Source organism: Budorcas taxicolor, chromosome 12 (genome assembly GCF_023091745.1).
Source record: "Budorcas taxicolor isolate Tak-1 chromosome 12, Takin1.1, whole genome shotgun sequence".
NCBI classification, from domain to species: domain Eukaryota; kingdom Metazoa; phylum Chordata; class Mammalia; order Artiodactyla; family Bovidae; genus Budorcas; species Budorcas taxicolor.
In genome coordinates this window covers 50767833-50795800 of record NC_068921.1, presented here as the reverse complement: position 1 = coordinate 50795800, position 27968 = coordinate 50767833, and the positions used below count along the sequence as shown (strand labels likewise).

The 27968-nt window shown below is 40.2% G+C and overlaps 1 protein-coding gene across 1 annotated transcript in view; it reads right to left on the bottom strand.

Moving 5' to 3' along the window:
* The window catches only part of LMO7 (LIM domain 7), a 146159-nt gene that overhangs the window by 51760 nt on the left and 66431 nt on the right, over window positions 1-27968 (bottom strand). The window contains exons 5-14 of the mRNA XM_052650023.1: window positions 17669-17699; window positions 16563-16676; window positions 14250-14309; window positions 12396-12594; window positions 6466-6718; window positions 5841-6071; window positions 5228-5506; window positions 4508-4708; window positions 2926-3648; window positions 1880-1909 (exon numbers count right to left, since the gene is read on the bottom strand). Of these exons, the coding sequence (XP_052505983.1) occupies window positions 1880-1909; window positions 2926-3648; window positions 4508-4708; window positions 5228-5506; window positions 5841-6071; window positions 6466-6718; window positions 12396-12594; window positions 14250-14309; window positions 16563-16676; window positions 17669-17699 (2121 nt within the window). The remainder of the gene's footprint in view (window positions 1-1879; window positions 1910-2925; window positions 3649-4507; window positions 4709-5227; window positions 5507-5840; window positions 6072-6465; window positions 6719-12395; window positions 12595-14249; window positions 14310-16562; window positions 16677-17668; window positions 17700-27968) is intronic.

Here is a 27968-nt window from a genome sequence, read left to right as displayed (position 1 = left end):
AACGGGGAGCACGTACAGTCACTGGAATAGCTGTACAGGTTTACATTTCCATCAAGTACTTGAACTCAGTGTATTCACATTTCCTTAAAAAAAAAGCAACCTGCTTACATTATAAAGTCTTATTTACCAATGAAAATTCTTCTGAAAGTTATCACTCAAAGTGCTTGATGTTGCAAAGATTTTTTATCTGTTACAGCTTTCCCATGACGAATCGAGATTAGCAGACACTTAAGTGTCATGCTAAAAATTGCCTCGTACACCCTCCTGATGGAGATGTTTTAAGCACACATGAGGAACCAGATAGGAGATAATGTATCTTTGCACGGCATACTGAAAACATGCTTGGAGCCTGATTTTCAACATCAGTGGCTGAGAATTACTGGCAATTAGTTGCTCATTGCTCCATTATGTCCTTGACATCTAGAATGGCTATACTGCTTTGTATAGTGATTTTAGTTGATTTAGTTGATTTTAGTTCCTTATCATAAAGGAAATCAACCCCAAATATTCATTGGAAGGACTGATGCTAAAGCTGAAGCTCCAATAATTCGGCCACCTGATGCAAAGAGCTGACTCTTGGAAAAGACCCTAATGCTGGGAAAGATTGAGGACAGGAAGAGAAGGGGATGACAGAGGATGAGATAGTTGGACATGAGTTTGAGCAAACTCTGGGAGATGTTGAGGGACAGAGAGGTCTGGCATGCTGCAGTCCATGGGGTCACAAAGAGTCAGACACGACTGAGCTACTCAACAAGTGATTTTGGTAACTTCTAAGATCTCTATCAAAATTATCCAAAACTATCAAAATCAGAGAACCTTTGAGATGAAGTAAGCTCCAGGAGGGGAAGATACTTAGCTCCTAAGGCTTAGGCAGATTAAAATATTTGTCATACTTCAATTTTCTTCTTGATCAAAAACTATTAGCAGTTGGGTTCACAAAGTTACAGAAAGTTGATATAAAATATTAAGATATAGTCACCTGGGTATTCTGCCCTAACAGTGAATGAGTCTACATTGGTAGTGCATGTGAAAAGTTAAAAAGTATTCGTTTTAATTCTGCTATTCGAAAAATGGGAAATATTTTCAGAAGGTTGTTTGTATAATATTTTATGTCTGCCAGGTGACAGAGTCAAATGATACAACAGTCAACCCCTTTATATCCAAGAGGACTGGTTCTGGGAGCTGCATTCCCAGATACAGAGGGTCAACTGTAGAAAAAACTGGGAACAGTAGCATCCTTGTAGCTTACATGGAAACTACCAATATTTTAACTTTTGCAGCTTTGGAAGTCTGATTTGGCTTTATAACACAGCTATGTTATAAAATTTTACCCTAGTCAGGAATCTTGAAAATGTTTGCAAATCCTGGAAAATAATGCCACTCAGCATCCCAACTAAGGAGGCTCTCCTTGAACTAAGAGTACACAGATAATGCCAACCACATGCCTTCTAAACGCAAAGTGAATACCAATATATTTTTTCCATTGAAGATTTTCTAAAATATAGTTATTTGGGCTTCAATATCCAGAAATGAGAGGTTTGGCCTATGTAGCTATCAGATACCAAAATAAATAAACCTAATCTCAGGTATATGTTTTTATGACTTTTAATCAACTCCTTAGAGGAGAAAAAAAAAACAGGATTTGAATTTTCAACTTCTAATAAACAAAATATTGCTGGCATACAGCATTGCATGCACTGGGTACTCAGGCAGAAATATGACCATTCAGTTGCAGAATTAGGAAAAATTTCCCTGCTTTAGGTCTCATGCACAGCACAGACATTCCCATTTAGTGTCATGCCAGGATAGAAGTGAAACGACATACCACACAAAGGACAAACAATATGTAGATTTTTTTACTGTGAACCACAAAACTTACCCGTTCTCACCATAAATCTTTTGAAAGAGTCTAAGAAATCAGAAAACCAAAAATTAAGTCATGTTTTTCTAGTTGTGTTAGTTTCTAAATATTCAACATCTTCAAGAGTCTAATTAGAGATGGACAAATCTCAAAAGGTTGCTTCTTCAGTCACATTCTTGATCATGCCTCAAATTCTCATTGATCTCATATCTCAAGGAATTCAGATCAAGGTAAAGAATTTCCTGTTTTCCTTTGAACCAAATGAACAAATTCATTTAGGAAACAAACAAAAACCTTCCTGTGCCAGGAACTAATAAGAAGTTAGATTTAGGTCTACCAATTTCATTTAACCCATTATTTGTCCATCCCAAAGTTCCACAAACTGAACATTCATCAAAACTTGGCAAGTTGCATAACATATAAATGCAGACTCATTATCAAAATGGCCATAATTACATACATGTAAAGTGTAGAAGACAGCAAATGACATTCATGCACTGTAATAAAATTTGCACTGAACTTTAAACCATCAATGTAAAAAGTCACACGTCAATAGTCTAAGAAGCCTGGGTCAAAATCAGACATCAAAATCAAGTTAAATGAAACTTGCAATGCCATATTTTAAGGGAAATTTTTACACCAAAAATCATGTACTCTGAAATACAAGAAACAGATAAAACCAAACTACAACCAGAGTGTTTCAGAAATGCCCGGACATGAGAATAAAAGTCTTGTAAACATAATCAGAAAACAGCTTTGTGAAATGTCATATGGCAGAAGCATATCACAGTCTTCCCTCAAGGCCAAGGGCACTGTTTGCGGATACACACCTTCTTAAACAGGTCTCAGAGAAGTGATTTTGAGACCTGCGAATATGGAATTGCACTTTTTCCACACAATGACTAGATCTGATTTTTCTCAAAGCAATATCAATGCTTTAACAGGATGCTTCAAAACAGCTCATGACATGCAGACTTGGGCAATCTGATGCTACTTTATCACACAAGGAAAGTCACACAAGACTATCCACGACAAGCATAATCCTTGCAGAAACACACTCTGACCTCTCCACCATCAGCCGCTTCCTGTGCCTAAGCCTGCTGGCCTCTCGGATGGACTCCCACTTCTGTAAGTCCGCCTCGCTGCAGGGACCAGGGGTGAAACTGACGGGAGGGACAGTGGTTCCCAGCTTCCAAGACTGGATCTTACGAGCCAACATGTCGTCTTTCTTCTGTCTACAGGAAGGAACTAACACTCTACAGCTAGTACTTTTTTCTTTCGAGGGGCATGTCCTTTCAAGCACACAGAGAAATTTTGCTTGAATTTCTGGAGGAAGCATCCAGGGTTCGGGCAATGGGACTGGCTGGTATCTATCAGGGCCTCCTGACAGAGGCACCTCTGTCTTCTGTGCTGGAATGCGGCGAACAATCATATCATCTTTTTCGAGGTCCGGAAGGACAAGTTCCCCTTCCCTACACTGCAAGATTATATCTCGCTCTACAGGATCGTCTTGCCCAGACAGACTTCTTAAGTCTTCGAAAGCCCGGAGAATACATGGGTTTGCATGGAAAGCCCTAGTCTTTCTGACAAAGAAGTCATCATTCTCTAAGTCGGGATCCAGGACTGGCATCTCCAGGGCATCTCCCGGTCCACACCCTGGTGCGTAAGAGAGGTTCCTTCTGCGTGTTATGAGCCGGGGGCCAGCCGTGGGGTCGATTTTGGTATTTGTTTCAGAAGACAAGATGTCATCAGAATATGTCTGGAGGGCCTGAAGTAATAAAAACTGACTGAAGCATAGGAAAGAAAAAGGAAGGGAGAATCTTATTAAGTTTGGGGAGAAAAGGTAATTAGCAGCAAACCAAAAACTAGCTAGTCCCTGTGGGTGAATTATTTAAGGGGGCCATGGGAGGGATTCTAGCTGCGAAGTAAGACCAGCATTTAACGCCATCACCCATGATACCATTTAATGAAATCAAAGCAGAGTCTACTTCTCAGAAAAGGTGGATATCATTGAGGCCAAGGGATGGCGCTAGAATGGGAAGAGAGTGAACCTGCCTGAAACACACAGTGCTCCGTCCACCCCTTCCTCATCCCATCGGCCACAATGGTCTGACTCCCTTCCCAGAGAAGCAGCGACGATCCTGAAAGGTTTCCAGAGCTGAGCAATGAATGCTTTATGCAAGAGGCACAGGTGGTCAGCTGAAATTAAATTCAATGCTCTGAAGCTTTGTTTAAAAAAATCTGTTGAATTTCTTCTTTGCATTTTCTCATCAGTCTTGCCTGTCCCAGTGTCTGTCTACAGGTTATTTCCTTTCTCCACAACTTCACACATAGCATAGCTGTATAAATTAGGTCAGCAGTCTAAAAGGCCTTTTTAAATGGTTTTCAACAAGAACTGATGATGCCATATGTAACTCTGTACTATTAACATGATTGTGCTAAAGAACATTTAATCCTATTAGACTTTCAAGCTCACACACTTGCACAGAAAGCATGATGTTATATGTTACGCTTTCATAACTCAGTATTAAGTGAGTGAGCGTCCATGATTCAGCTCATCACGGTCAGTGGTTAATGGGGCAGTGCAAGTTGGCACAGGTGTCACAGGCTGGACCTAAGCAGGCAGGCTCATGCAGGCAGGTACACCTGGGCTCATCTGAAACACCACGGGTTCTCCTGGCTGCCTGGGGGTCCCAGGAGTTTCTGGCCCGTTTGGTAGCCAGTTCCAGCAAGGGTGAAGGTCTTTGACAGTTGCTGTCTAGCCTATGATCTGCTTTTTGTATTCTACTAAAAATGGTGGAGCTTCTGTCAGAGCCTGAGTCCTCATCGTCAGAGTCTGAATTCCTTCTACTTGGAGTAACACAGAGAAAGGAAAAAGAAAAGACAACAAAGAATGATGTAACTAAAAATACTGTCCAGCTCTGGCTGTTTAGAAGACTTTTTAAAATCTAGATCCTTAAGTCTAAATTTAAACCGTTTTTTTCCCCCCAGTGAACACGTTTATAGATGTTGCTGCTAAGTCATTTCAGTCGTGTCCAACTGTGTGACCCCATAGCCGGCAGCCCACCAGGCTCCCCTGTCCCTGGGATTCTTCAGGCAAGAACACTGGAGTGGGTTGCCATTTCCTTTTCCAATGCATTAAAGTGAAAAGTGAAAGTGAAGTCGCTCAGTCATATCCGACTCTTAGCGACCCCATGGACTGCAGCCCACCAGGCTCCTCCATCCATAGGATTTTCCAAGCAAGAGTACTGGAGTGGGGTGCCATTGGAGGGAAATTAATCTCTCTCATAAAATGCACACATAGAATGCACCCTGTCAGGGTACCGAATGGACACTGGAATGAAAGAAACATGCACAAAGACAAACCTGAATCCCTGAAATTCTTTATACCACGGTTTGTAAGTTTCCCTTTTTATACGTTTCCAGTTCACATCCTCTGGGATCCAGCATTTGGGGAGAAACTGATCAAAAGCATTCCCTGGGCTTGGCATGACTGGGCTTAGCTTTCGCACGTAAAGATCATCCTTTACAGTGTTGGGAACGCTTGTCTTGTTTTCGTTCTCTTCCAAATAACAAGAGGAGTCTGAAGTTTCTTGTACTGTTGGCCAGTTCTCCACGTTCGTGCCCCAAGTTCTCCTCTCGTTACTGTTCAAAACATCCAACCAGTTAAGACACTGCGTGAGCAATTTGTGACACAGAACACAAGAGGCATGCTTTCTGTCTCACAAAGTTCACACTGTGAATGCAGCCAATTCGTTTCCATTCTCATCATTCTCATCATTCCAGCCCCTACAACAAAGTTAAGGCATTATAACAGCATCTCATTTTAATTAGAGAAGAGCTTGATATACAAGGGCCAGAGACACTTATAAAATGTGTTAAAAGAGAGAGAGAAATCGCAAACCATCTGGGGTGTTACTTTATGTATTAAAAATCAACAGCACAACAGGCATTCCGATCCAGGAGAAATTTTTCTGACCTCGTCAGTTTGTACAGCCCAGTGGTTAATGGGTCAGGAGGAGAAAAGATGGGTGAACAAGATTTAGGAGAGATGAAACTCTCAGGCCTCCTTTTCACTTGGAATCTACGGTTGGCTAAGTCATCCCAAACTACATCCGGCAGCCTCCGTTCCTCCTCCGAGTCCGATCCACTTTCAGAACCATACACCTCCTTCGGATAGGAAGCTGGATTCGAAAAATCACGCTCTGCTCTGCTGATTTGATGGGAAATTAAAGAATACTTTTTGTGTTCACTGAGCTCCAACAACACAGATTTTTAAAAAATGGAAACAAGCAACACAGCAGAGTTCACAATGAACAATGTAAGTCATCCAGGAAGCTGAAAGATAACCAGTGAGTCAAAGGCAAGCGTCTAAAAAAAGAACCGGCAAATCATATGCTGACATTCTAAAATGGAAGAAATCTCTTCAAGATATGGATGACTAAAAACACAGGTAAGAAAAAGAAAGATTTTCATTAATGAAGTTTTATGTTATCTATGAAATACATTTTAAGGATTATTCCTTTTACCAAAATTAAATATCCCAGCAAATTCCCCAAGCCAAATAAATTTTCAAACTCAGTAATCAGCTCACATCCCAGTACCTTGGAAATGTTCCATCTGCTTCTGTGTAGACGGCACTTGCCCAGCTTCGTCTGTTATCCTCATTTTTGTCCAGCTTTTTCTTCCTCAAAGGTGCCGGCACGTACGATGGCTGTCTACTCTTGCTGGGTAAAAAGCGATTGAAGGGTAAGGCAGACTTGGGTTCAATAGCCGAAATCCTTCTATAGGACATATCATCTTTATTATGGTCCTGCATTTTGAATGTAAATTCAGAATCTGTGTCACTTTCACAACCTATTAACAACAACAACAAAAAAAAGGCACAGGAATTTGCTTTAGTCTCCAGATTTTTCATCTAACTGAAACCCACACAGCCTGCCTGCTTTGTCTTTCCCTTGGAAACCCAGCGCTCTACTGCTCACTGTGGGGAATATTTTTAGAAATTTGTCACGAAGTTGTGATAAGACCCATTAGGAGGAACTTGCTTTGCATACTGGAGGTACGCACAGTACATTCTTCCACTGGTACACATTCTAAGTAGAAAAAGTTCCAGTTTATGGCTGAACCCCTTTTCTACTCAATCTTCTCATGATTTTTTGTTAAAGTTGTTGATGGAATATATGTAGATATCGTGTAGCCACAGAATCAAAGATGCCTAACATGAGATCTGAACAGAATTCAAGGGAACCTCAGTCATTTAAAATAAATTGTGCCATCATCCAAAATTTCTGTGAGGCAAGAGACCAGCAAAGACAAAGAAAAGATGCAAAAAGCACATGATCACAAAGAAGATTGACAGATACATATGAGACCCTTATGAGCAAGAATCACGCATAACATACGTGGTTGGACCAAATGACTCCTGAAGTCCTAAAGGAATATTAAGAGACCAACCACAGAACTCAAGGCATCTTCTGACAGTGGTCACCAAAATATTGGGAACCTTCCATTTTGACTCAATATCATTTATGCACATATCTGAAAGAATACAGTTTGATACACCTCAAGGTCAGATAACTACAAACACTATTCTGTTCTCAAAAAAAAAAAAAAAAAAAAGCCAGTCTGTCCTTTAAAATACATGGGAAGAAATGAAGGTACAAAACATTATAGATACAGCTGAGCTGTCTCCCTTCCTGCCCTTTTTTTCCTGCCTCTGTGTGTTTTGTGAAGGAAATTTGCAAATGCCATGGTCTTCGGTAGATTGGTAGCTGAGTACCTGGGAGCCACCTGCTCTTAGCAAAAGAACACTTCCAGGCTAACCTGAGCCAAAGGCAGTCTGTCTTCTCTTCCCTGGCTGGCAGGAGTCTGCAGCGAGTAACACTGAGAGAACCCTACAGGAAGCAGTTGAACACATAGCTAAGAGACCCTGAGACCAGAACAGGGAAAGGAGAGTCATGGCAAAAAGGGAGGAAGTATAACCAGGTATCACCAGAAAGATTAACAGTCAATAATCTGGTGCTTTGTTTTTACTGCCTCCGAAATGAATACATTTTTTTCTAAGTAAGAGAGAAATGTCAAGATTCTTACTAAAATTTTGAACATGTAAAATTTTAAGTATAAAGATAGTTCTACTTTGGAAATTTTTTAAGTTACTTTTTTTTTTAGTCCACTACAGTATGCTGGAGAGTAGGCAAATATTCTTGATATGGTAAGAGATATGGATGAAAACTATCACCTGTCCCATCAATAAACAAAGGATGTTTCAGCCATCAAGCTCTCAGCCACTGCAGCCATCCAGAACTGTGTGCCCTGAGGGGCTTCAGGGTAGATTAAAAACAGGATACTAGCCCTAGGTCGAGAAGGCAATGGCACCCCACTCCAGTACTCTTGCCTGGAAAATCCCATGGGCGGAGGAGCCTGGTAGGCTGCAGTCCATGGGGTTGCGAACAGTCTGACACAGCTGAACGACTTCACTTTTACTTTTCACATTCATGCACTGGAGAAGGAAATGGCAACCCACTCCAGGGTTCTTGCCTGGAGAATCCCAGGGACGGGGGAGCCTGGTGGGCTGCCATCTCTGCGGTCGCACAGAGTCAGACACGACTGAAGCAACTTAGCAGCAGCAGCAGCAGCAGCCCTAGGTAGTTCAGTGCTAGTGTTGAAGGTGTTAGTCACTCTATTGTGTCTGACTCTTTGTGACTCCATGGACTGTAGCCCGCCAGGTTCCTCTGTCCATTGAATTCTCCAGACAAAAATACTGGAGTGAGTAGGCATTTTCTTCTCCTGGGGATCTTCCAGAACCAGGGATTGAACCTGGGTCTCCTGCATTGCAGGTGGACTCTTTGCCATCTTAGACACTAGGGAAAGTGCATATAAAAGGAATGAGTTCAATGAGCTCAGTCTCCAGCAACTGCCTATACATAGAAAAGCTTGAAATTCATTAACCTGAGATGTCTGGTTTTTCTTTAATTAATAGTAATCTTTTGATGTTCTGACTACCTGGGTGTTTTGGGCTTTTTTGTTTTGTGATTGCTGCTGCTGTTAACTCGCTTCAGTCATGACCGACTCTGTGCGACCCCATAGATGGCAGCCCACCAGGCTCCTCCATCCCTGGGACTCTCCAGGCAAGAATACTGGAGTGGGTTGCCATTTCCTTCTCCAATGCATGAAAGTGAAAAGTCAAAGTGAAGTCGCTCAGTTGTGTCCGACTCTTAGCAGAAACCCCTCTATATCCTGGCTCTTCCCTTACCTCTTCAGAGCAGTCCCTCAGAGCTATCTGAGAGGCTGTCTTCAGGGCTAAGTCCTCAGCAAGTCTGCTAAATAAAACATAATTCTCAACCTTTAGATTGCCCTTTTTTTAATCTGTCAACAGAGGCTTCCTATAATTTAACTTAGGTATATGACTTTTTAATTCATTAACCTAAAAATATCAATCTTATCATCAATATTACTGATCATCAATTTGGGACTACAATCTGGTGTAGGTAGCAGAATTTCAACAGACTGATCAAAAAAAATAAAAAAACTTTTATCATCCTGGAGGGCTCACAAGATTTGTTTTCTTCCTTCCTTAGTTGTAATTACCAAGTCTTCACGTCCACCCTCTTCAAACAAGGTTTGCAACTCCTTTCCCATGATCAGGAAGCAGTGCGACAGTAAACCTCTGCTTTTCGTCACAGGGAGCAGGCACCCAGCCCAACAAGTGTCTGAGGAGAAGGCTCACACCACTGAGCCACTATATGTGAACTGACCAGAGGCTATAAACTCCCACACGCCTTCGATGCATGTCCCTTTTATTACTGTTGTGAAGTGAAAGTCGCTCAGTTGTGTCCCACTCTTTGTGACCGCGTGGACTACATATACACAGTCCATGGACTTCTCCAGGCCAGAATACTGGAGTGGGTAGCCTTTCCCTTCTCCAGGGTTTATTATTGTTGGCCAGATATAAATCCAAACAAAGCATGTGTTAGGTTCTTCAGTCCAGACAAAGTAATATAGTAGGTTGATCATTTCAACCTCTGCATTCACAGCTTTACTCACTCAGATGAATTATGAACTCAGATTTATTTCCTTAAAACTATCTTAAGAGTCATCTGGGCTACGAAAATGTTACACCGAGATCACAAACAGCCAACAAATACAGCAGTAATTTAAAAAGTTAACTTAAATAGCTATTCACTTTTCCTTGTTGTTAACATTTTTTTGAATTTTAATATGTTTTTATTTTTTATTTTTAATAGAAAGATAATTGCTTTATAGTGTTATGTTAGTTTCTGCTGTAGAACAACAGGAACCAACTATAAGTATATATGCGTGCATGCTCAGTCCTATCAGTTGTGTCCGACACTTTGAAACCCCATGGACTGTAGCCCGCCAGGCTCCTCTTTCCATGGACTTCTCCAGGCAAGAATACTGGAATGGGACGTGTCTCCTGCATTGCCAGGTAGGTTCTTTACCACCAGCGCCACCTGGGAAGCCCATGCAGGTGAAGTTGCTTCAGTCATGTGGGAAGCCCATGAGAGAGAGGGAGAGAGAGAGAGCGTGTGTACATACATATATATCCCCTCCTTCTTGAGCATCCCTCCTACCCCCTTTCCACCCCTCTAAGTCATCACAGAACATGGAGCCGAGTTCCCTGTGCTATTCAGAAGCTTCCCACTAGCTATTTATTTTACACATGGGAGTGTATCTACGTTAATGCTACTCTCTCAATTTGTCCCATCCTCTCCTTCCCCCATCCCATTCACTTTTCAAACTTTTAAAAGCTATCACTATTCAAAAAGCTAAATAATTTGCAGTTACAATATTTGCTGATTCATCTTACTTTGCAAAAACAAATTCAGTGTATACTGCTTTTATGTAAATTTAAATTAAGTAAACAGTAGTAATAAAAGGTGAATTCTAGCTCATGATTGCAGGCTAAAGCATTTAGAAACAAGTGTAATGTATTCTGAAGTGCCTTGAAAAATAAAATGGATAATTAATGCCTAGAGAACAGGAGCTTGGCGTGTAATAAAGGCATGCGTGGTAAATGTTATGATAGAACTAGGTGGCAGGTACGAGCATGCTAAGTCATTTCAGTCCTGTCCAATTCTTTGGGACCCTATGGACTGTAGCCTACTAGGCTGCTCTGTCCATGGGATTCTCCAGGCATTGCCATGCCCTCCTCCAAAGGATCTTCCCAAACCAGGGATTAAATCCATGTCTCTATGTTTCCTGCATTGGCAGACAGGTTCTTTACCACTAGTGCCACTGGAGAAGCCTGGCAGGTACATAGGTAGGCATGTAAAATTCTTCCAACTTTGCTGATGTTTGAAAATGTTCTATAATAAAAGCAGGAAATCATTTAAAATAAAAATATAATCAAAATAAACAAGCAAAGTGAAATCTCTAACAATCCAGCACAAACTCATAACCAGAACTCTCAAAATTTTCATGTTGCTGGTGGAAGCACAGAAATAGTTCAAGAAACTTCACTTATGGTTTCAATCTAGTCAAATCTGAATCACAAAAGGTTTACAGTCAGAAATTTCTGATGCCACCCAACAGCCATAGGAAAAAGACTTGTATTTAAATAATAGATTTTACATTGGGATTTTTGAAAGAAAACTCCTTCCCACAACAGAACGACTTTCATTAACACGTTCCTTTCATACTTATTCTGGGTTGACTTTGACCACGACAGAAGCAAAGGATGCTTTCTAACACAATGCCAGTGTTGCTCCTTAATCAACCAAAGTTTAGCATAATATTCTATGAAGACAGACATCAATCACTTCTTTTCTTGGGTAGCGATAATTATCAAAATAGTTTCCTGTTTTTTCTAAGAAGCTTTTTCTTTTTATCTTTTGCCAAAAAGAAAAGGGAAGAAAGAAGGTTATTCAGGAACTAAAACACACTTCTACAGAATCTTATTTACTTTCTTTTCTATGTCTAGATATATCAGTTATTAGGCTTCAGAGGCAGAGATTGTTAACCCTGAATACAGAGGAAAAAGAATTAGGATAGACTGTCACTTATAAAACAGGTCATAGTTAACTGTCTCTTCCCTTTTGTTTAGTCGCTCAGTTGTGTCTGACTCCTTTGGGACCCATGGACTGGAGCCCTCCAGGCTCCTCTGTCCATGGGATTTTCCAGGCAAGAATCCTGGAGTGGGTTGCCATTTCTTCTCCAGGAATCTTCCTGTTCCAGGGATTGAAGCCACGTCTCCTGAATTGGCAGGCAGATTCTTTACTGCTGCCCTAATCCCCTCCAAAAACAGATTTTGAAAAAACAAAACTATCACCCCTCAAGTGGCAATATAGTGCAGAAGGAACAAGAGAGAAAGAGAGAAAAGGAAGGAGAGACCTAAGGAAGAAAGGAAAGACAAGACACCCTCAATTCTATTCCAGTCTCCACGATATACACTTCCTGGTGAAGTGATTGTCTCAGTAATTTTCCCTCCATTTTTCTACTCTCTCCCATTCCCATTTTTATCTCAATACACTAAGAAATAAAAATAAACTGTCCAGTCCAAAATGCAACTCACCTTCACGTGCCCCCCTCAACGTGATATCAGAGGAGCAGCTTGTGAATGACCTTGATCCCAAAGAGTCCAAGCTCTCAAACGAGTCCTCCCTCTTACAGTTGTCTGGAGAAGCCAGAAGCTCCCCGCGCTCAGGGCCCCAGATGTCGCTGTAACCACTGTCCCTGCCACTCCTCTTCAGGCAGCTGGACTCTTCAAGTGCCTACAGGGCATTTGTTCAGGAATAGTAAGTGAGCAAAACTTCCAAAAATGTCATCAGTTATGGCGTCTTTGTTTGCATAGCTCAAGTCATGCTATCTCTGATTAGATGAGGCAATGAGATTTCCCAGTGAAATGTCAGAAAAAAATTTGATAGAAATCAGAATATAAATCTGTAAATGTTTTCCCATGACTTAATACTTTAGCACTCATGTGACAACATGGAGGTACCCAATATTACTTAGTAAGGTAATAGAATCTATTTAATAATGAGGAAATTTTCAGTCAAAGAACAGCTAATAAGTAGAGTAACATTCAAGAGCTAAAATCAATTCCTGTTTAGTTTTCTGGCAATAAACATAAAAGGAGGCAAAGAGAAAAGTCAATCTTAATTTTGATATTCAAAAGGAGAAAAGAATAAGATTGTATTCAGCCTACCTCCAGGAAATATTAGGGGTCATTTCTATTGAACAAATAAAAAATACATAACAAAGTTCTTCAACAAAAAGAAAAGTTTTAAAAGAGAGAGGGGTAAGAATAACAGCTATACACCTCACAAACTTGTCTATTTTCACAGATTATAAAACTAGATTTGAACCAAGGAAAGCTCACTGGTTACAAAACTAGATCTGAAGAAAGCAGGCTTGTTTGTTGATATATAAAACATTTCCCCTGTATCTAGATGAAATATTTGGCTCCTATATCAGTTATATAGAAATAAAGAAAATGTTATTAACCATAGGTTTGTAAATCATATAGAACTTACTAAATAATCATTTTTAACAAACTTTCCTCTAAGAAAGTTAATAGCAAAATACAATTGGACTTTTAAAAATTAGCATTTCAGTAGAATTTATAAAGCCTTTAGCATAGTAAAGGCTTAATAAACATATACATATATATCAGTGAATAGTTAGCAACTCTATAATTTTTTAATACAGCAGAGGTAATTTTGTTACTACAGTAACAAAATTATTATTTATTATTATTTTAAATATTTATTTTAAATAATTATTTTTTTATTTTAATTATTATTTTCAGATAATGATACTAATACAGAGATAAGAATTCCTAGGTTCTTTAACAATCAAATGTAATATGTGAACCTTTCATTAAATCATTATATAGACAAGAAGCTATGAAACAGAGTTGGGAAACAATTGGGATGTTTTGAATATAGACTGGATATTAAATAATGGGGAATATTCATGATTGTTCTTTGGTCTAGGAGACACTGTAGATATACAGAAAAATATTCTTACTGTTAAGAACAGCATACTGAGTATTTAGGAGTAAGCAACCTGAAATCTACATGAAATAATGGATAGATACCTAAACAAAGCCAATGTGGGACACGCTTAATGATTAAATCTGATGGAAAATAGGTGGGTATTTGTTACACTACTCTTTCAATTTTGAATTATGAAAATTTTCAACATGTGGAAAAAGTTGAAGAAAAAAGGTTTGTAATGAATAATTAGCAGCTGTCTAGGGCATACTTTTGGCTAAGACTGAATGTCAATTTGTGGTTGAATTGTGTGACAAGTGTTTAAGTGCCAATAAGGTCCAATAGATCTATTTGAGATTTTATATATTTTATCTGCCACACACACCCTGGAATTAGACTTGACATCTCATCATGCAAATGCAAGCGCCTACCTTGTACTCTATCTCCAAGCAGATGAAGAAGCTGGGACCACTGTTGGTGTCACCATAATACTTTTCAAAAAATACAAAATTTAAAATTCTAAGTAAATCTTTAGATTCATCAGGTTTCTTAAACACATATTTGTTGAAGCCTTCGAGTGCAACACACAGGAAATGATTTTTGACCTAGTACGTGTTAAAAGTTAATGATGATGTGCCACCATAGTTGTAAAAGAACTGGCGTTTGGCCCTGTTGCCTGGTTCCTACCCCTATCCCCACACCAAGGACTTTTCTCTGACAAGTCACCTAAAGTGAGTCACCTACAACTTATAGGATGACTCAAGGTCAACAGTTTACTGCAAGAATTTAAAAAAAAAAAAAAAAAACACCTAATTTAATTTTTTTTGGCTGCACTGGGTCTTCATTGTTGCACTCAGGCTTTCCCTAGTTATGGCGAGTGGGAGCTATTCTCTAGTTGCAGTGTACAGGCTTCTCAATGTGGTGGCTTCTTCTGTTGTGGACCATGGGCTCCAGGGCGCAGGGGCTCAGTAATTATGGCACATGGGCTTACGTGCTCCGTGGCACGTAGAATCTTCCCAGACCAGGGATCGAACTTGTGTCCCCTGCATTGGCAGTGGATTCTTAACCACTGGACCACCACGGAAGTCTCTGCAAGTATTTTTCTTTATTCATATTTTAGATTGGCCATTAAGCATAACTATTTAAGGGAGAAAAGTTTGATGAACACAATGATTTTGATTTTAACAGAACAGATGCAAAACATATACTGACATATCTCTTAGGGCTCTCCACCCGCCATAATAATGGAATGGAACCACAGCTTTAGCTTTACCTATGAAAAATTCTTTGTATATCTACTCTGGTTTTGCCACTGGTGGCAGGAAACAAACTCAAGTAAAGCATTCCCAGCACACTCTACGAAGGTTACTGAACCTGAGTCACACTGCCATAAAAAGAACCAAAGGCTGTAAAGAGAACACTAATGCAAGGGCCAAAGTCCCATGTTATTTTTAACTGGATGTTTTCTTAGCTGAAATAACTGTAAGGCAGACTCTGCTCATGCTTGAAGCCCCGCCACATTCATCCTTCTGAGCCCTGCCCTCCACCATTGCACTGACCTACTTGTTCATCTGTCTGCATCAAACAATTGTGCTCTAAGGATGGTTCATCTCCCTTGTGTGAGTGCTTTCTCAACACCTCATATCAGGCATGATATTATCTCAACAATTATCTGAATTAACTGTTTTAAGAATTTTAAATAGGATATTATCAACTCCTTACAATTTAAATATAAAAATCCAGAAGGAATACGCTAATCTTCAAGACCATAATTTCATCTCTCTATAATATATATGGCTGGCCTCAGGCAAAACTAAAGATGAGAGTAGTTATAAGGCAAAGAGATCATTTTCATCCTGGCCTAGAACATCTATTTTCCAATCATAGTAACTAGCATTTATTATATCCTTACAATGTACCAGAGACTAAGGCTAAATGCCTGATGGGTACAGAATCATTTACTGATCACAAAGACCCATCAAGCAACCACTATTAATTACATGGTGACAAATTATTTTGATGACATATTTTCTTCTGAATACTGAAGATTCTCCTACAGAAATACCCCCATGGCGATTAGTTCTCCCATTTGATCTTATGAATGAAGATGTGGCCAACTCTGGTTAGCCTTGGCACTTGACTCTCTTCAAACAGTCTTTAAACACTCAATATTTGCAGCACTGATTCCAAAATATGAAGGACTAGAAATGTGTTTAAAACCAAAGATTCTAACTTAAAAATCTTATGAAGTTTCATGTAACAGCATTTACTACTCTTTAGAAAACAGACGTAGCATGGTAGAATTGTGAAGATATTGGAATAAGTACATTAGAGATATAGTGACCCATGGCAAGACAATAAGATAAAGAAACTGAGTAACATACACACATTTTAATAGCCTGAAGCAGTTACAGGTCAAGTTCATAATTAATATAGAAACAGTTGGGTTATATAAAGTGTTGAAGAAAGAAAGTTAATGAGTATCTCACTGAGTTACCTAAAATTAAGAAATAAATACCTGTACCTATATTATATATCCTGGAAACTGGTCTGAAATACTCACTGCTTGGTGGTGACTTATGAAGTCAGCAGATAAGTAACAATCCTCTCTAGGCATCCCCATCAGAGCCACCATATTTTGTAGAAAAAGTAAAAGAAGGCAGAGGGCATGAAAACAAGAGAAGAAGGGGAAGATAAGAACTATTAGTTAGAGTAAGTGTCTTATATAGATAGAGTTTCCTTACCTTAGTCAGAGCTTGTCCTAAAAGATTCTCAAACGCTTTCAAATTAAGACAGGGACCATTATAGTAGGGGTTACTTTGTGCTTTTCTCCCCAGCCAGTACAAAGTTATCAAAACCTTAAAAAAAAAATAATGCCATGAAACAACAGATGAGTCAATTTAGTAATTAACAGCAAGCTCAAATGCAAGTGAGCACTAGATAAAAGACCATATGTATCTATCATTGAAAAGTAGATTTCCTTTTAAATTACATGAAGGAGAAGGGTCATCAAAAATGTTATTCTCCTCTGAGCACATTCTCACACCAAAAGCTTACACCCTCCAACAGGTTTTTGTACATTCTACCAGTACACATGAAACAGGAAAAAATTCACAGGAAGAAAACATAAATTAAACTTTTCAGACAATATTTTTCCAACAAACTTACAGACTAAACACTTAAAATCAATAATTCTCAGCTTCACATTTTTAAATAAAGCTGTCACATTTTTAGAAATTCTCCTAATATGCAGCATACTATAGACATGTCTACAGTGGCTAATTCCTCAGAGTTCTTAAACATTTAGTGTTTTTCCTTAAAGTCTGATTTTGGTGGCTTCTGACTTACTCTCCTAAAATTCCTATAGCCTGTTTATCTGCCTTTGCGTGCATGCTAAGTCGCTTCAGTAATGTCCAACTCTTTGCAACCCTATGGACCACAGCCTGCCAGGCTCCTTTCTACACAGGATTCTCTAGGCGAGAATACTGGAGTGGGTCCCCATGCCCTCTTCCAGTGGATCTTCCTGACTCAGGAATCAAACCCACATCTCTTGCATCTCCTGATTTCACAGGCAAGTTCTTTGCTACTAGCACCACCTGGGAAGCCCTTATCTGCCTTTACCACATTACTAACAAGTTAGGACTCACTTCCTAAATTTAACCCACCTTCTTATACTATGAGGTCAGAGAATACACATTTCAATCATATTTAAGCGTATTTAGAATTTGTTTCTAACAAAAATTCCATTAGAAAAAGGACAGAGAATATATCAGATATTTTTAGTTCTCACTACCTTATTACAGAACATCTAAGAAACCATTTATAATGTTCCATTAAATATGTATCTTACATTTTTCACTCTCCTATCAGTCTCTTCTTGCCTGTAAAGAAGAAAAAAGAAAATATTCATTAAGTAATATCTGTGAACCTGAAATTGTTAATTATTAACTAGAAAAAAACTCATTTGTATTATAAAGTTCTATGAATATTAATATCACCTGGAAGTTCAGAAACTTTACAGAGTATATTATCCATCAGAGGATTTTTCCATATTCATTTATTTCACGGAGTATAATGGTCAGTTTTCTATTAAAAGCAAGGTTGTCTTTTTTTATTTCATTTATTACAGCTTGATTTATAAAATGTACTATTTGCATTTTTAAAATTTTCATTTTAAACAATGTTTAAATTCAACCAAAAGGGAAAAAACATCAACATATGGTCATGGCAGAAAACGATCAGGAAAGGCAAAACATGTAAATAGGAAAAAACAGAAGTAATTTTGCATGGAGTTTTCTTTTCCATTGTGCCTGGTGGTTTTTCATTGAAGTTCCCCAGAGAAAACTGCTCAGAGACCAAACCCCTGCAGATGCTAAAAAGTGCAATTTTTAAAATGCCATAAATCTCTGCCTGTATTATAAGCATCATGAGCTTACCTGGTGGCTCAGAGGGTAAAGTGTCTGCCTGCAATGAGGGAGACCCAGGTTTGATCCCTGGGTCAGGAAGATCCCCTGGAGAAGGGAATGGCAACCCACTCCAGTACTCTTGCCTGGAAAATGCCATGGACAGAGAAGCCTGGTGGGCTACAGTCCATGGGGTCGCAAAGAGTTGGAAACGACTGCGTGACCTCACTTTCACTTTTCATAAGCATCATGAGTCCTCCCCCCCACCCCTATAAAAAGGCATGATATTTATGGGAAAAGTTAAAGAAACAGATGTCAGCACAGTGTGGAAGACAAATACACATGAGTTCATTAATAACCGGGTCACTCTAAACTACTGGTGCTTTCCAGAGACTTAAGCAGGATCATTGCTGGTTCAGGAGAGATACAAGACCCTGAGCTAGATACCCTTCAATGTCGCTTTCCAGTCTAAGAGTCATAGTAGTACACTTACAAGAAAAAAAAAACCATATATATATACACACACACACACACACACTGGCTTTCTTGGTGTCTCAGAGGTAAAGATTCTGCCTGCAATGCAGGAGACATGGAAACGTGGGTTCAATCCCTGGGTTGCCAAGATCCGCTGGAGGAGGAAATGGCAACCCAGTCTAGTATTCTTGCCCAGAAAATCTCATGGAGAAAAGAACCTGGGGGGCTGCAGTCCATGGGGTCACAAAGAGTTGGACATAACTGAAGGACTGAGCATATACACACACACAGTGTGTGTGTAAGACATAGAAAAAATACACACATAACATATATACACAGGGAAACAAAGGGGAAGAGAATGAGCTCATCAGTAGAGACAAATATTTAACTTAGCTTTCAAAGAATCCATGAAGACAACTACGACCATTCCTTCCCATACAACAAACATGAACTGAAGTGAACCTAAGAACAACATGCAACTCCTGTCTACCACCAGAACAGCATCACAAAAATAAAACTCATGAGCTCTCACCCTACTGTGGAAACGTAAATTCGTATAACTACTTGAATACACTTGGTAGCATCTATTCAAGCTGAATATATATGCATATTCTATGATCTAGTAATTCCACTCCTCAGTATATATCCAGCAGAAATACTTACAGATATTCAGCAAAAGTCACATATGAGAACCTTTGTAGAAGCACCATTCATAATAGAATGAGCTGGAGCTACACTTAACATCTTTAAGAGCCGAATGGATCGATTATGGAATATCTGCACAATGAAATATTCTGTAGCAATGAGAACAAACAACCTGCAGCCATACGGTTCAATCTCACAAACAACTGGGAATCAAATGAAGCCAGATAGAGCACAGGCTGTATTATCCATTCACGTCAAGTACAAAAACAGGCAAAACAAAGATAAGATGTTAAGATTCAGTATAGTGTTCACTCTGGTAGGGAGGATGGAAATGACTGGAAAAAGGTGATGCACTTCTGGGAGCCAATTATTTCTTACATTTTAATCTGTTTGATCTAGTTCTTATATTTTGAACGCACTGCCTACCTATGTGCATTCCATCTCTAAAGTTTGGAAACTGTACACTCAAAATACACATATAGAAATAGATACATATTTCAAAAAAGCAAATAAATTTCACAACCCAAGTACTTAAACCAGGGCTTATCTCTTCAGTAAAAAGAAAATTATAGTGCAAAAAAAAAAAAAAAAAAATCAACATTTCCAAAGAAGTAGGGGGAAAAAAACTCACTAGAAAGCAATAATAAAAATAACAAAGGTATAAAATATATAGCTTCCTTTTCTATTAATGGCCAACATACACACCTTAGACATTAATCAAAGCACAAAGAACCATCAACACTCAACACAAAGCATATACTAGGCTAAAAACCACCACACTATTAACATTCAACGCAAAGCACCCCACTTTTCTCATAAGCACCCTGAGGGCAGAAGGAACAACAGAGCTCTCTCGAACCCCTGACCTCCTTTCCACACAGCCTTCAGCTTTCTAATCCAACACACTCATTGGCTTTTTATTATGATAAAGCAATAATTGTAAACACAGGGTATGGCCTATTTGGGAATAAACACTCACAATAAACCGTGACCTTGTCACTACAACCTTTCCCTCATTTCACATTCCTGTCTGAACATGAGCATTTATAACATGCTCTTGAACACGGTGACACACAGGCCAGCCAAATTGCCGTTCTATCACTGAAATGTAATGCCAGGAATTCAAGTAGTCAATGATTTGCAGGAGTCAATAGAGGCCAGCTTCTGATACACAACAAACACATCCCACTGCTTAGAAGTCGAAAACTAGGCAGCTCCTTTTGCCTGCTGTGGCCACAGGGCACAACCCCAAAGCCTTTCAAAGAGAACAAGCGTGAGAGCTGAGGGGAAGCTTGTGGTATCAGCCTCTCCATGCACCATCCAAGATGCTGCCAGCCCAACAGAACCAAAAATTAGACAAATCCTATCTACAAATAGACTAATCCCTTATAACAGATATTTCAACTGTTGACATGGTATATATATAACATCGATAGACCTAGAGTCTGTCATACACAGTGAAGTAAGTCAGAAAGAGAAAAATGTCATATATGAACGCATATATGTGGAATCTAGAAGCACAGTAGAGATGACCTATTTGCAGGGCAGGACTAGAGATGAAGACATAGAGAATAGACAGGTAGACACAGGGTGGGAAGGGAGAGTGGGACAAATTGGGAGATTATGATTGACATATATACACTTCCATGTAGCTAGTGGGAACCTGCTGTAAGGCACAGGGAGCTCAGCTCAGTGCTCCGTGATGACCTACAGGGGTGAGATAGAAGAGGGGGCAGGAGGGAGGTCCAAGAGGGAGGGGATATATGTATACAAAGAGCTGATTCATTTCACTGAAGTGAACACATTGTGTTACTTTCACAGCAGAAAGTAACAAAGCAATGTGAAGCAATTATATTCCAATTAAAAAAAAAAAAAAAAAGGAGGATGGTCTTTGGGTCAGATGTAAGTCCCAAGAGCTATGTTCATCTTGGCAATTTAACTCTCGATGCTTCAGTTTCCTCCTGGAGAATCTGGAAATAATGGCCAGTATTTCAGGAATTCATCAGAAAAGTACCCGGGTACTTAGCAGAGTCCCTAGCCGTATGCTAAGTGCTCACTGAACACCAGTTATCACCAGTCTATAAGCTGTGTGAGGGCAGGGATCATCTTACTTACCAAGTTACCCACAAAGGCTTCCTAATGAAGCCATGCTGGACTGCAACATTTAAGTTGCAACCAGCCTGCCTGACATTCCCCATCTCTCATCCCTGCTTAATTTTTGTATTATAACCATCAACTGCATGCATTCATTTATTATCTGTCTCTTTATCATCCAAAAGGATTTTTTGTGATTTTATTTATCATCATACCTCAAGTGTCTTAAGACAGGGTCTACCACCTGACAAGGACATTAAAATACTTTTATTAAAAATGTCTAGCACGGTGCATGGCACACAGTGCTTAGCAGCAGTAATCTGAACACATCTTTTTAGGTTACAGAAATGTAAGTTAGCAAGAGAAAGCCTGAAATGATAAAAGCTCAGGAAAATTCCTATGTGATGTTAACAGTTAAATTGCATTAGCTTATTTACAACACCCAATTTTGACTCCAATTGCCCTGATGTTCATAACTGTGCTTCTTTGTAAAGTTACTTTCTTTAAAACTTCAATAAAAGGAATTATTTATAATCATAGATCAGTAACCTTAAAAAGGCACCGATTCAAAAACAAAGAGGAGCTGCAAAGTGCTGAGTGCAGAGATTAAGCGCTAATCTCTGTGATGTAAAAGCTTCCCAGCAAAGTTCTGAAAGACAAAGGCCAAAGAACCTAAACCTTCCCTGACACCCAACTTTACCATAAAAAGGGACAGAGATAAAACATTAATAGTTTGAAAAATTACTATGTTGAATACTTCTCTGTGTATTATATACTAATTTAAATATTGTGTTTAATACTCAAGAAATGGCCAAGTATAACATAGATACCATCTTCCACCCTGTTAATGGAACAGCTCTCATCATTGCCTCACTACCCAGCAAACGACCAGAAGACATGTGCTAATCACAGAGCTCTGAACTTTCTGCCAGAGGCCAGGAAGAAGAGAGCCACGAAAGCTCAAGAACGCCCATCTATGAACAAGATCCATCAGTAACCACCTTATCCTAACAGTTTCAAGGTAAATATAGAACTAGGAAGCTCCAGGTCTGACGTTTTCTTTATTCAAGGCTATTTTAAGATGGAGGAGCCTAGTAGGCTGCAGTCCATGGGGTCGCTAGGAGTTGGACACGACTGAGAGACTTCACTTTCACTTTTCACTTTCATGTATTGGAGAAGGAAATGGCAACCCACTCCAGTGTTCTTGCCTGGAGAATCCCAGGGACAGGGGAGCCTGGTGGGCTGCCATCTCTGGGGTCGCACAGAGTTGGACACGACGGAAGCGACTTAGCAGTAGCAGTGCAAATCATCAATCAAGAAGTACCGTATCTGGGGCCTCCCTGGTGGATCAGTGGTAAAGAGTCTGCCTGGCAATGCAGGGGACACGGGTTCGATCCCATATCTGGGAAGATCCCATAGGCATGGACCAACTAAGCCTGTGTGCCACACCTATTGAGCCCTCATGGCGCAGCTAGTGAAGCTTGTGTGCCCTAGAACCCAAGTGCTGCAACAAGAGAAACCACTGCAATGAGAAGCCTGCTCACTGCAACGAGAGCGTGGTCCCCACGCGCCACAACTGGAGCAAAGCCCATGCATAGCAACAAACACCCAGCACAGCCAAAAATTAATACATTTTTTAAAAAGGAAGAGGTACCATATCTAAGGAAAAGACCAGGGAAATAAAATTCATTTGGATGCTCTGGCTTCCATCAGGAGACCCCATGCCAGGCAGCTCACCTAGGAGGGCAGGCTCTGGGGTCAGACCTCCTGGTGTGATTTCTGGCTCCACTTGTAGGAGCTATGAGAATGTGGTCAAGGTATTTAACACTGCATCTCCATAGGCTCACCTGGAAACCACACGCCTGTCTCACTGGGCTGAAAAGAGACATCTGGAAAGTATTTAACCCAAGCAGATCAAGGAAAGAAGACACTTCAAGCCTACCCTCCAGTCATCCATCTCAACCACACAGTGTGGTGGGGGGAAGTGACTGGGGAACAGGCACGTTCCCCACACGTTTTTCCCCTAGAAGAGACATTTCTGTGAAGCACAATTCAAGACACTCTTTCATGATCTGTTTTCCTTTCCCTGTTTCTCTGAAACCGTTGAACAAGAAAGTATTTCAAGTATAAGGTCAAATAAAGAGCAAGGCAAACTAGCGTGGTATTACTGCTGTTGGCCAAACATCCACACTGGCCCCAAGCCAGCCCTACTCACCCGCCCTCTATCTACCAGCGACTGCCCAGGCCAACACCCTTCCATTTTCCAAAAGGTCAAAAATCTGAGGGGGAAAAATGTGTGTATGTGGCCAAAATATATCTCCCTCATATCTGATACCAAAGTTTGGGGACAGAGTGTTAAAAGGTGAGATTCTCCTTTTATTACAATTTGGTACAGCCAGCTATACTCTAGGACTTCATTAAAAATATTTCCAATACGTTCTGTTTCCCCAACAAGCCCACAAGCATGTACCCACCTCAACCTCTCCAGACATCTCTCCTGCAGGACTGTAGAGAGCTAGGACCATATCTGACTCACGGCTGTACCCCGGAGGGGTCAACCACAGGCCTGGCTGAGAGCCGCCCAGCATTCAAATGTTCACATGTAAGTCACCTAAGCTTCCTTGGTGACTCAGTGGTTAAGAATCCACCTGCAATACAGGATATACTGGTTCAATCCCTGGATCAGGAAGATCCCCTGGAGAAGGAAATGGTAACCCACTCCAGTATTCTTGCCTGGGGAATCCCATGGACAGAGGAGTGGGCTACAGTCCATGACTCTGCAAAGAGTCAGACACAACTGAGCAATTAACAACAAAAAGTCACCCAAAGCCACTCACAGAGCCAGTCCAGCAGATCAAGGACAGAGAGTTGGAAGAAACTGTCAGCCCCAATGAGATAAAGCTTCACAGAGCTTACAACCAAATCCCATCTTCCATATTTTGATGCATCTTTTCTTCAAGCTACTAACTTCTCACTGGGAGCACTGTAAGACTCACTCTTCTCATATTCTGCCCCAATCTCAATCTCAAAACCCCCTAAGCCCTGAATTATCTGTGCCCCAAAACCATCCCTCCTCTCAAATCCCAGCCCCCTCCCTGCCCACCTCAACCTCAAACACAGCCGTCTTACTGAACCATCACACACGGAAGCGTGTGTTTGAAACCTCGTGCTGGAATTTCTGATAGATCTTTGCTTCTGGTACGATGGAAGATTTCCCTACATCTTGACAGGAGAGATGAGCAGTGTGGTACCACCGTCCACTACCTCCAGCTTCTCTGACCACAAGGATTCAACAGGAGACACATGTATAATTTCCTACCCGACCAGGTCTCCTCCCTGCCAACACACACTCCCCACTCTTTCTCTCCCTAATCCTACAGTCCTGATGATCCCCTTTTCTAGGCCTCCGATAAGCCTCTACCTTTGTTCCTCAGAACAACTGCAACTCACTGGGGTGATTATGCCCCCAGGCATCCACTTCCTGAGGCCACTTCCCAGAGAAGGGCGTGGACCCAACCCTTAGAGTCAGCACTAGCCCTGCCCTGCCCTGCCCTGCCCTGGGCGGCACCAGCTGACCCGGTATGCTGCTGGGGAAACGGGGCTGACAGAGAGAAGCTGGCCTCGCACGATACTTGGTCCTCCTCCAAGCCACCAAGTTATCCGTGCCCTCCAGCTGTTGCTTATGAAGTCTGGCCACCTGTTCACAACTTTTTTAAAAATGGCAAGAAATGAGGCCCTGAATCATGATTTCCTAAGTGGTCACCAGTAGAAAAAGTGTGTGGGCTGTATCTGCTTTCAATCTGTCAGATATGTGTGCGGCGAGGCAGCAAGCATGTGTGTGGCTGGGGGAGATGGCTGAGACCATTCAAAGCAGATGCTCTTCTCATAATTGCAGTGGCATCGTTTTCTATAACAGGACAGGCTGCCTCCAAATGGAGGGGAAAGGAGGAATTCTTCCGGTTGTTCAGGATACTGAGTGAAATCTGAAGAAGCATAGTGAGAAAATGGGCTTCCCGGGTGGCTTAGATAGTAAAAAATCTGCCTCAATGAGGGAGACCTGGATTCGATCCCTGGGTCAGGAAGATCCCCTGGAGAAGGAAATAGCAACCCACTCCATTATTCTTACCTGGAGAATTCCATGGACAGAGAAGCCTGGTGGGCTACAGTCCATGGGGTTGCAAAGAGTAATTTCTAACACAACTGTATCTGAGGGAAGAGCCTGTTTTTATTCCAAATGAAGGCTTTTAGGAATGTACCAGGTAATGGCTCCTTTTTCTATTAACAGACATTTTTATTTATGGGAGCTCATCCACTGCATCCCATAAAATCTTTCTCTAGTGACTGGCAAATACAAGGAGGAAGAGATGTGTGGACAAAAGTTAAAGATGAATTCTTAGAATACTGTATTCTTTCCTTCTCTCTGAAAGTAAGCTGCATTTTTAAAAGTGAAGTTGAAACTCTTCCTTTCCTCCCACCTTCATCCCTAAAACTGAAACTGTATTCCATTTGACAATCTTCCAGTGAGGTGACACACACGTGACTCATAGCTTTTGACCTGCCACGGCTACAGAATGAGCTCTACCTGATGGTGGCAACTGCAGAAATGGCACTTGAGAAAATAACACCAAATCTGGAGATAATTAGTGAGCACGAATAGATAAACTTGATGATTTCTGTACTTAACCTATGTGAGAACAAACTCTTGGAAATTCAACAGTTTTTGCCCTAGCAACTGTAATGCTTATTCCAAACATGACAAATGAGTAAGTACCAGCTCGTTAAAAATAATTTGTTATTAAATTTCATACCCCTCCCACACGCTACTAAGAATAGCTAAGTTTCACTTAAAGAGAAAGAGGGAAAAGAAAAAAACATGCATTTGAAGACACCGGCACACATTCCTCCTGAGAAAATGAAACTGAACAGTGCTGCTGCAGGAGCTGAAAGGGGGGTTTTGCTTCTCTCTCAACCACAGACTGTTTGCAAATCTTCATTTCTACTGTTTTGGAGTATGTTTGCTATTATATAAAACTGATTTCACAATTGAGACTCACACATGCATATCTCCAGTTAGGTGGTAACCCAGAAACAGACAATTCCTGAATACAGAATTTAGTGTCCATGATGCATGCTCTTTTTACTAAATGGAGTTATGTCCTTCAACTATATCAAAGAATTATATCAAATGCATTCAATTATACCAAATATATATCAATACTGATACTTATCAATTATAGCAGAGGCTAGAGCTGGGTATCAATTACAGACCTACCCATCATTTTACTTTTGCAGGTAACAATGCCAGGTAGCAGCAGTAATGGAAACAGTGGGTTTGGTTTTTAGACATGGGAGGTCTGAGACACATTACAGACAAAACAGAAATGTGAAGCAACTGGTAATTAGACATACAAGGAGGATGTTCAAGCTAGAAATCTAAGCTGGAGATATTAATATAATCTGGGGAGTTGTCAGTATAAAGTGTAAAGTCATAAAGCTACAATGAGACAAGTATAGCTAGACAAGAGGTCTAGGATTGATTGAGGTCTGAGAAACCTAATGCATAAGGGCTAGAGGTAGAGGAGAAACCAGCAAAGCAAAGAGAAGGACTAGCCAATGTGATGGGAGCGAATGCCAGAGGGAAGGACAGACAGACAGAGGGAATAGTCCAAAATGTTATTGAGAGGGAAATGAGGATGAGTGTTAGGGAATTACTGCTATATTATTTTCTTAACCCTTATAATATCTTACACACATATACACAATTATGAAATTACTAATTATTTCTTTCCAAAGGAAGAAAAAGAATGAAGTATTAACATCAACAAAAATTGCATCAAAACCACTAATGTTTCTAACGAGACAATTTAAGAGAATACTGAGAGCTACATGGCTCAAGTGCCCTTGCAGACTTTTAAGTTCATGCTCAGTAGAGCCAATAAGAAAAGTTCACTATTGTTATAAGTCTTCTATACTGGAACAATAATGTGCCAAGTGAAGAACTTTTCAAGTCAGTATTTCTCAAACTGTGTACCATGAAGCAGGAGAAATGAGCAGACTGAATGGAGCATAAGGTCAAAACTTTTTGCCAAGCGTTGCATATTCTCTTCTTAAATGTACATAATAGAAAACTGAAGTTCTGCTAAGTCCTATAACAAGAGATCCATTTTACTTACACTAAGAAAAATTTACTCTGTCACATTTTTTGGCACAAATCTTAAGGGACTCTGATTTGATGAACTATTTCCCAACTGTGTTCTGTTTAACTCCACTTCATGCTTAATTACATCATCTATATTAATAATAATTGCCTTATTAAGCACTTTATACTAATCATTATCTTGACCATACTGCATTATCTCCTTTAATCCACACAATACTCTGATGATTTACAGAGTAGAAAACTTGGACTCCAAAGGCTTAAAGACTTTCCTAAAGTCACAAAGCTATGTAAGACTTGATGTGATCCATAGTTTTCATAGACTGAGAGCCATGAACTAAGATCCCTGACTTAGCATTAGTATAGTCACCTTTTCT